Source organism: Triticum aestivum, chromosome 3A (genome assembly GCF_018294505.1).
Source record: "Triticum aestivum cultivar Chinese Spring chromosome 3A, IWGSC CS RefSeq v2.1, whole genome shotgun sequence".
NCBI classification, from domain to species: Eukaryota; Viridiplantae; Streptophyta; class Magnoliopsida; order Poales; family Poaceae; genus Triticum; species Triticum aestivum.
The window spans coordinates 497,044,497-497,054,848 of record NC_057800.1 but is presented as its reverse complement, the minus strand read 5'-3'; the positions used below and the strand labels follow the sequence as shown (position 1 = coordinate 497,054,848).

At 39.7% G+C, this 10,352-nt stretch overlaps 1 protein-coding gene across 2 annotated transcripts; it reads right to left on the bottom strand.

The window, feature by feature from the left end:
• Positions 1–241: 241 nt before the first annotated feature.
• LOC123061833 (zinc finger protein BRUTUS) lies at positions 242–9,508 on the bottom strand. 2 transcript variants are annotated; one of them, XM_044485118.1, is made up of 12 exons: positions 9,060–9,505; positions 7,864–8,073; positions 5,741–5,935; positions 5,303–5,658; positions 4,471–4,696; positions 4,218–4,386; positions 3,846–4,109; positions 3,518–3,651; positions 2,304–2,364; positions 2,080–2,198; positions 1,238–1,287; positions 242–685 (listed from the first exon to the last, which is right to left on the bottom strand). In XM_044485118.1, exons 1-12 carry the CDS (start codon positions 9,339–9,341, stop codon positions 643–645), a joined length of 2,109 nt encoding a protein of 702 aa, XP_044341053.1. In that variant the 5' UTR covers positions 9,342–9,505; the 3' UTR covers positions 242–642. The 2 variants fall into 2 exon arrangements, with proteins under 2 accessions (XP_044341053.1, XP_044341054.1); XM_044485119.1 differs by lacking the exon at positions 3,846–4,109 and having other exon boundaries at positions 9,060–9,508.
• Positions 9,509–10,352: the final 844 nt, after the last annotated feature.

Below are 10,352 nucleotides of genomic sequence, written 5' to 3'. Positions count from 1 at the left end.
TGCCAGGGTATATTTCAGCGTTCAGATTAGGTATGTCGGCCTCTTCAATCTTGGCATCAGCAATATGTGAGTGAATCTCAACTCTTCCCTTACTTTGCTTTTTTAATCCCATCCTAGTTCTCTGGATGTACAGAGGTTCAAGATAACTTTCAGTTCTGATCTGGACGCTTCAGGGAGATCATAGTAAGAACAGAAGAATAGCTAAGCCATCATGCAAGTGGCCCACAAGGGCTCAGGGAGGTAAAATAAACCGGGACAAACTTATAATTTGCTGTAAAAGCAGCAACAGCAGCATGTCATAATCGTACACAACATTTGAAACAGGATTTTCAATACCTTCCCTGTCTCGCTAAGCAGGATGTTCTATAACCTGCGCGGCGTGGGCCTGAAGTACCCAACAAGAGATCTGGACAGGTACTTAAAATAGGAATATCTAGCTACATAACCTGCACAAGGCATCAGATAGAAAACTGCAAACCAGGAAATTTGTGGCCTAGATCTTGTGGCTTTCGCCCAGCTATTCTGCCCGCTAACAGAAAGATGAATACATTCAACTAGGTCATCAAGAAGGCATAAAGATTTTTTTTCCCATTTACATGGAGGGTTTGCTTTGCTCCGAGAATTTAAACGATCTTCAGAAATTCACATGTTCGCTTTCCTCTCCCACCGTTCTTTAACATCAAGCCTGAAAATATGACATATGGGTGATAAGAGTGAGAGCCAATCGTTTCATTTCACACAAAAAGTGGTGGCAAGCTGGCACGTTAGCATTTGCGAGAGGTGGCCATAAGAAATGTCACACCTTGCTGGCTTACCACAGCTCCATTAGAACCATGGTAAAAGAAAGAGAAAAACTCGTCCTACGAATCAGATTTCCTTAGTTTTCTCACAAGAGTTTATCTCATGTCCATCAGATTAAGTTGACCATAAGAAATCTCATAATAACCTATAGATAGTCTATTAGTAATTTGCAGTTTGAATCATTATACTTTGTTCATAGCAAGTCAAATGGTGTCTTCTTTGTCAGATTCAGTCGTACAATGTATATGAACTTCTTGAATGATGAAAGGTGAAATTTAAGGGAATTCAGTGTTAATGAAGTTTTCCGATGAAAAGATGAACATGAACTGCCTGAATAGCAACTAAGTAGAGAGTAGCATGAGAGATGAGACTGCATGAGATAGTGGAAAACATAAGCTGCCACGTAGTATGATACAGTACAGTGATGAAATAGTACCCCCAATGCAACTTCCTTTTGTTCCTCAAGGGCAGGGACGGTGCAAGATTCTGCAAATATGTGGGAATAAATCATCAAGCTATTTTTATGACAATGATATTTGTGAATTCCGTTAATTAATTAATGGCCTTGAAGAAACGATGATATGGCATCAAATCAATGATCTTGAATATATGAAGTCTAATAAATGTCTTAAAGATGTAAATGTATCTTGTATTACAACCGAACAGCAACAAAGTTAACTCAGTCTGGTATCAACGTAGACAAAGGGACACATCAACTTTTGATCCTATCGAGTCAATGTACATTTAACAGACAAAGACACAAAAGGTATTATAATTGCAATTATATTGCATTTTTAACCTATTTGGTAAACACTATGTAAGAAATAGACAGATGCCAACACCAAACAGGCACTTCTAGATAAAACCAATAAGAATCTAAATCTTTAAATTTTAGTTCATTTCGTGGCAAGAACACTTTCTTCATCAGCCCATGACACCTACTCTGAACTAAAACCAGAACCCTTATTTTGGAACGAAGGGAGTATTAACAAAAATAAGAAAACAACATATATTTTGCTGCAACAACTGCAGAAATCGAGGTATCGCAGTTTGTTCCATTACCTGAGAAAATTTCAAGACCTAAAGACCAATTGAAATACGTTACCGGGACTTGAGAAATAAAAATTCTGCAGTAAATAGCTTTATTTCTACAGATAACCCTTTTCCTGCAACTAATTTGCTGTGCTACTATTAAAGGCCCAAGCAAAAGCAACAATCTTCACGAATTTAGATGAAAATAAGATAACCAAGCATTTTCATAAGTATAACCAGACATACCGCTTGGGCTCCTGTAGTTGATGTTGTATGCTGTACATCTATTGCGGCACTATCAATTGATTTATCCTTATTATTAAATTTAGAATCATTGGCTACATTTGTATTCTCCCCAGTTCTTCCTACAAATTTCAAATACAATGAACAAATAGCTTAAATATCTCCTGCAAAAAAGAAAAGAAAAGAAACTGAACACAAGGTAATCACAGATACATAAAGAGAGATACCTTTAGGTTTTCCTTTGGATTTTGTTTTTTCCTTTATTTGTAGCCGTTTCTTGTGCAATTCCTGTAACATGAAAGATCAAACAATTTAGTTGGTATTTCTCGAAATAAAAACAAAACTAAAGAGTTGGTAACTTCAGAAAAAAGGATAGAAGCACTCTGAACAAACGTTTGGAAATTTGCCGTTTAATTCAGGGTTGAGATTCTTAAGGATGGGAAATTATGCTTTTCAACTGGAACTTCTCAAATGAAATTGTCGAGACCAGCATCTCATTAACAATCTATGTAATATGTATGGCACAAGACAAAAAAATGACCCAAACAAAAACATCACATCCAGTTTAGCACAATATCTTTTCTATAATCCAATCCAAACTCTAGCAACAATAGGTTTCAAATAGGCATTTCACAGAAGTGCTAATAGTATTATATTTCTCTCTCTTTGTTTGCCGTGTTTTCTCATTTGTTACACTCATCAATGTGCAACAGTGCAAGTACAGTATGCAGGATTCCTAACTAAAGCTAATATTGTGTCCTCTATGCTTTGACCTTGAATTTTGCAAGTTTTTTTTCTTTAACTGCAACAAGTGCTAAACACAAAAACTGCACTCTTAACAATATCTGGGAGATTTATTGTCTTCAAATTTTGATGCCGAGCGGTCAATGACTCAGCTAAAAATCTCTGGAAAACAACTGGATTTTGGATGCCTGCTCTGTTCCTCTATGGGAACACTTCCGTGTCCGGTCATGTGGTCAAAAAGGCGAGCACTTCAACTATTAGAATTCAGAAGCTGAAGATATGTCTATGCAGCAATGTTTCTACGCTTCATAAGACCAGTTTTATATGCTGGAAACAAATGAAACTATTCCTAACAATTTTCTATAAAAAGATCTGGATAAATTGGTTCATGGCAACGATGAGGGCATCATAAGAAGAAAACACAACATGTCACCCTTAGACAAAGGTGCTACAGCCATTCTGTATGACTATGACATTGACATTAAAGCCTACAGCTTGAACATTTTCCTCCAGTAATTGAGGAGCAGGGAGGGAGGGAGGGACCAATTTTGCCCTGCCCTAGTCTGCCCTTCCAAAGTACAGTACTAATATGCTTCCTATAACGGTTAGAAAGAACCATCCACCTGCGGGGGATCATGAACCCCACAAGATTCGCACTGAACATTCGAGAAATCTACTGTAAGTAAGAGAAGAAAACCTTAAACTTGTCGAGCTGATCTTGGGACAGCTTGGAGGGCTTGAATTCCGGATCGAGCAGCCTACTGGATGCGAGCGCATCCTCCTTTCCCTTCGCCTCGTTGCCTTCGTCAGCATCTCCTCCGCCTCCGCACCCTATGAAAAAAGGCTTGAATATAATGAGGGCGCAGAAGAATTGTATGACAGGGAGAGGAAGGACTTTGCAGAAGCCAGTGAACCGATGCCAAGATTGCTCGTGTCTACTCTCAACCCAGGAATACAACAAGGTTTTTTGCTACATGGACTTGCTACAGTGTCAGTAATTTGAGAGCAGTGACTTCCATTAGTACCAGGAACAGATTCTGCATCATTTCCTCGCTTGCCTGGCCTAGAACCATTTTCATTTTCCAGATGAAGAGCAACATCTGCACTGATACGTGAAGCACATGGGCAGAATGATTGACACTTTTTCAGCTCTTCTACATCATCCAACAGGCATCTTGCTGCCCCTGATGTTAAGCATATATATTCTCCAGAATTGGATTTATCCTCTGAGCGAGCCTTGCATGCCCAACCAGAGAAAAGAGTGACCAATGCGGTGTCAGATGATGGTGCTGTTTCACATGAATCTTTCAGCAAACATTGAATTCCCAATGAAAACTTCAAAGCTAAGTATAATGTATAAAGAAAATAACTTAAAATAATCAGAGTAAAGAGATGACCTGCCAAGCGCATATTCTGAAGAAAAGAAGATGCCTCCTCATCGCTCAGTTTTGACACCAACCATGGTAGAACACGTTCCAATAGCTTCAATGGCATGACACAAAGACTTCTATATAGAAGTTCCCTTTGCTTCTCAGGAGAGAAAAGAACCCTAGCTTGGGGAAGCACCTAGGTAAATTAAACCAAAGATGACATTCTGACAGACAAAGCAATAATTCCAGTGACACAGAAACATCACTACGAAGTACTAACCTTGGTTTCTTCGTTACAGAAGTGTTTCTCAATTGCCTCCATTATCTGATCAGCATGTGAACACAATTCAGAGTAAAACTCTGCTGCAGTTGATTTTGCTCCTGCCATTTGGATTTGCTGAATTAAGCATCTAAAATTGTTAAATCGACGCTCTTCTTCAGCATGCTCCAGCACGAAGGACAGCTCGCTATTGACTGCAGGAAATACAACCTGATCCTCGGCGATACTGTAGATAATAATAAAAAATGAAACAGGTGAAATTAAAGAAGGTACATAGTCTACTTTCAGAACGTTCTGTTTTACCGGTGAAAAGTGTCAAAAACGAACCAGGAGAAAACAAGTTCTAGCACACAACAAGGTGTGACTAGCATGACACCAATACATGCACAGAAAAATATACCTTTATGTACAACAAAACAATAATACATATGTGCAGAACTATTCTCAGTTAAACAGTTCCTAAATTTAGGAGAATTAGCACGTTTGTGATACTGCTTGCTCAAGTGTATGTAATCACCTGTACCATACTAGGATAAAAAAAATCAAACTCGTGTGTAGCAAAAGTGCAAAAGCCACCAGTGCACCACGATGTCAAAAATAGTGCATAAGCCACATAACTACCCAAGCAGCAGGCAGGGTATGTTAAGCAAGGCAAACAGTGTAACACTACAAATGATGAATGGGAGTGCCAATTATATTATTAATAACAAACAAATGGTATACTCAATGTCAACTTACATAGAAAAGCAGCATTAAAAAGGAGTGTATATACATAGTTGCACAATAAAATCTTAAATTAAAGTGTGAATAATTGAAGATTAAAACTAAATACCTGTGGAAGATGCACACATCTGCAATAAACTGAAGTCTCGCATTGAAGGCTGATATATCAGCAAAATCTCCAGACTGCTGCATCCTTCTTGTCTCCTCTGCTATATCATTTAATTCTTTACGGATAGCATTATGCCAATATAAAATCTCATCTATGGGGTGCCTGTCAGCCTGACAATCATTAGATTCTGTATACTTTATATGCCCAACTTTAGACTGTTCAAGTGGATAAATAAGTTTCTCCGCTTGATTAACAAAGGAAGCATCCTTGCAACAATGACTTCTTTCCAAATTATCACTGACAACACTCTGTGCCACTTCTCTTGTTGCTTTCCCTTCGATCCAAGTGAATACAACCTTCACAAATTTTAAAACTCAAATTTAACAGGACAACAAGCAAGTTATTGCCAGAAACAGTAAAGAGGCGCAATTGTGAGACCTGTTTAAGAAGTTTCTCTTCAGGAACTATTTTACATAAACAGTTACGAATATCCTGATGCTCGTCAGATGAAACAGAAGCTGAGAGCCACGGAAGGAACTCTGCCAGCATATTTACAGGAATGTTGCATAAGAACTGCCATACTAAATCTGACTGCTCTTCGTATGAAAATTTCTTGGTAAGCAATGGGAAGACCTAGAAAATCAGATGATCAGCCACCAATAGGTATGAAATACGATCAGTCACCAACACCAAATATCTTGAGTAATCACATCATCTAGATATGATTTTAGGATGCAGACACCACAAAAGATACATGACCATGCAAAGAGCATAATCCAAAGAAAAAAATTGCCACATTTTCTGAACTCCCAAAGATCTAGTTCATGCAAGTTAATATTGCAACCCAGCTGTCCCACTTGTTTATCTGGATTATATTACTCAAACAAACAATTAGTCAAAGCTTCTGATCGATGTTGGGCAGCCTCTTTAGAGTGCAACAGCAAGGGATACAAGAACAGACACACAATTTTATATTTACTAAATGGAGGCTCCCTTCAAGCCACCACACATTGCCCAACATCATCAGAATTAGAGTAAATTGCACTTCACACCAGGTAGATTGCCACTTGTGTCACCTTGCAGCAGGCCCCTGCATAATAATATTACACTTTGCACTAGGTTTCATATGACATTTTTGGAAATATCAGGGGGAAAAAGCATATGTTTGTGCTGTGGGACACACATGGATTTTGGCTTTAAAGTTAGATGTATATGCACCTAAAAAACTGAGACAGAAGAGAGAGATGGGTAAATAATTGTATATATGTACCCTACAGTGCAGATCAAAATTCAAAATAAAGTGAAAATCCCAATTTAGAGATAGATGTATATACAAGATACTCCTAGTTTCATCACGAAAAGAACAAGGGCTCCTAATTAAGAATAATTCCAAAAATATCAAACATTAAAGCATACATGTGATCATGAAAGACAAAATGAGTAATTGATGCCAATCATAACGGTAGGATCAAATTTAAAATGTAATTGAATTTACAACTGCCATTTATTTCAGGAAGTAATATAATAAAATCAAAATCATTATGTATTACTCCCTCCTCTCATAATATAAGACGTTTTTGCAAGCTATGTTAGCTTGCAAAAACCGTCTTAAATTGTGGGAGGGGGGAGTATGAAAGATTTACTAGTCAGAGGCTTGCCATTAATTTACAACAGCCGGATTTCATATCACAAGATGAGGAATATTCACTTGACGAATTAAGAGTTGTAGTAGAAAAAAGGCAATCAGAGCATGGCAAAGGGATATGTGTAAAAGTGTAATCAGATAGAAAAATGCATCAAATATCCTTAGAGAATCGCCTTTACGTTAAGATGTATAAAGTATTGTTTATATGCAGCCCGTGTAGGTGCACAGGTTGATGTAGCTTATTTAAATGGGATCCACATATAAGGTAAACACTTCTGATCAGAACATGAAGTCCGGGATTTCAAAAATGCAGAATAAGAGTAATACAGTCCAAGATGCCTGCATGACACCGAGAGCTGTGTGACCCTTTAATCAGAATACAGAAACTGGCATACGAACCCTTGGTGATAACTTGAGAAAACAATGACGGTAGAGTAGCAACTAGAAGACCACATATGTCCCACTACCATCACTTCTCTGTTTGCACCTATCCTTACTGACATCAAGGTAATAACAGGAAAGTATATCATAGAATCACTCAAAATACTTAAAAGTAAAAGCTTGCCAGCTTGATTTGCCATCCTATAACCGTTAGCACCGTCATAAAGGAGATCGTGAGCATTCAAATGTTGTAAAAAGGGGCAAGAAAGTTGGACAGCCTAGTAATAAGATGATTTTGCTAAGGACTTCTCGACACGATTACAACAAATGAGCACCTTCATAAAATGCCTAATAAGAGCACAAACAGGCATTAAGAACAACTTTTGAATGGTGACACTGTCATAGAATGCACTTGCCCTAGAACAAAATTGGTTCAAACATAAGATACTGAGCAGCATACTGTTTTCCTTATCTAGTTGGATATGAACTGCTTAATATGATAAGAGGCCGTTTAAAAAGGAAATATGGCACTGACCTGTTCTTCTTCCTTGGACATATGCTGGGTGAGGCACGTTTGTATGGCTCCTGTGCAGGATGCAAGTTCCCTCCGAAGAGCATCGTCATTTTGAATATCGAGTTGTAATAAAGCAAGAAGCTGGGTAAAGAGGTCATTTTCGCCTTTATGCTCTAGAGAATACGTTCCAGCGACATTCTTGACTCGTATATCAAGTGCTGGAAAGATAACCTGCAATTGTCAAACCAAAAAGTATGAGCATGTTTTTAGTACAAAAAATATGATATGATGAACTCATAACTAAACTGCACAATATTTCTAAAAAGCAAAGCATAAACAATAAAGCATTAGAAAGATAGATTGCCAAAACAGATTTGAACAAGCAACTATGACAGCTCTTCCCATGAAGAAAATGGTCAAGGTAAAAGAAGTTTACAACAGCACTAACATTTTTGTGCTTCAAAACAGAACTTCTATTTTTGCGGCATTCGAGGGAAAATAGGACATCAAGGTGCATTTACTTGTCAGTTAGACTCTCTGCCACTAAAGAATACTGATGATCTATTATCATTCTGCAGGGTAACAAGATTTAAGCAAAAAAAGTCTAGGAAGGACCTGACCTCCATTAGCCCCTGACTCTAACAGGTTGAAACTAAGAAAGCTCTATCCGACTCGATCAGTAAAAGTTCCGTTGTGCTCTAATGAAAGTGAGAAAACATCACCATGGAAGCAAGAAAGAGAAGGCCTCACATGATGATGTCAATATCAAAATTACCATTGTGGTTTCAATTGAACGGAGGCTTTTGTATCATGGCTTATACAATTTGGGCATCATCTCCTTATGTCAACATCAGAAGCCAGAAGGGCAAAAAGTGCGACAAATTATTCATGTGAGCATAGGCTGATTCAGCCAAACAACCTTATACTGTCCACTGCTGCATCAAAAGCTACCCGAAGAAGATTCAACATCATGGTATGGAGTCCACCGGATTCAGATCCTAACAGTGGTCGAACGATTCAATCCCAACCCCGCCCAGCTCCTTCAGACCGAAGGGAACAATTCCCCAACCCTAAACCCAAAACAGCACCAATATTCGTACGCGCCCACGCATCTCCATAGCCCATACCCAAATTCACACCAGCTACAGGGGGGTAAAACGGAGGAAAACGAAATGCCTCAAACAAAACGGAGCTCTGCAGAGGGGCAGCGGCCGTACCGCGTCCTCGGCGTCGCAGTGGTGCTTGTAGATGTTGACGAAGAAGCGGCAGCGCTCGGCCAGTGCCCCCACGTCGCCGGCGCGCTCCGTGGCGAGGCGCACGGCGGCGCCGTGCAGGCCCTCGAGCTCGGCGCGGATCGCCTTGTGGAAGTAGAGGAATATCAGCATCGGCGCCTCGGCCGCCGACCCCGCGGCCGCCTCCGCCGCCGGTGGCGGGGGCGGCAACAGCGGCATCACCCCGGCGAGCGTCCCCTCGCCTGCCATGGGCGTGGGCGTCGCCATCCGCTGCCTACGGCGAGCCCGACGACTCCGCCACGGCTCTGAGCGCGCGCGCCTAGGGTGTTCGTGCTCGCTTCGGTTGGCTTCGTCTCAGCCTGTGGAGAGGGAAGAGGAATGGATTTGGCGTCGCGTTGGCTTCTGCGGGGGTCTCTTTCGCTCGCCGTGCTGAACTTATTTATTTTTATTTCCCCTCTTCTTGTCCTCTGTGTGGTTATTTTTCTACCTAGGAGGCTAGGAGAAGACTAGGTTGAGGAGACACTGCTCTTCTTGTAGTTGTTGTTTTGAAAGTATTCTCGGTGTTTGATTAGGCCTTCTATAGGATGACATGCTGAAATTATTTTTTCGCCTTCTTGTCCTCTCTGTGATTATTTTTTATACCTAGGTTGAGGACACGTTATTGTTGTCCCAGTTGTTTGTTCTGAATATTTTGAGTATTTGGTTAGGTATTCTCAGATGGAAAAATTGCAACTACATTATACAAGATTGAAGCAGGAAAGAATCAGGAAGTCTGAAATAGAATGGGTCCACCTGAAAGAGACTATTTTCATGGATTTGTGCCATTTGTCCTTGGGAGATAGTAGAACGCATGAAAAAGCACAATGTGGGTTATAGCATTGATTAAGTATGAACAGGACGAGGTGTGTTATTTTGGTAAAGATGTATAATTTTATATTACTAAACAATAAGAAAGCTCCATAAGCGAACAATCTGATTGACCAAGGTGTGAACAGTCACCGAGACATCGAAAATTTTGTTTGGTTAGCATATGGAGTAATCCTCTAACTTTAAATGAATTGTAAATCCACAAGCACCATGGGACATAGCAAATTAATGGTACTCGAGCAATCAAGCACGCACACTTTTTAGATTGAAAATTATACCAAAAGATAAAATACCGATGAATTCTACGACTTCTTCCCGAGGACATAGAAGATTAACTCATTTGGCAACATCTAGAAATTCCATAAACTCGCCACAAATCCATACCATGTATGACCAACAAAAACAATTTCG

Bases quoted from the DNA above. Each gene is read 5' to 3' on its own strand.
- LOC123061833 (XM_044485118.1), bottom strand. From the start codon at position 9,341: ATGGCGACGCCCACGCCCATGGCAGGCGAGGGGACGCTCGCCGGGGTG. The intron at 5,936-7,863 runs GTCAGTGCCATA...CTGATTTTCTAG, and splicing joins TGTCCAAGGAAGAAGAACAG to GTCTTCCCATTGCTTACCAA. The intron at 2,199-2,303 runs GTATCTCTCTTT...TGAAATTTGTAG, and splicing joins ATCCAAAGGAAAACCTAAAG to GAAGAACTGGGGAGAATACA.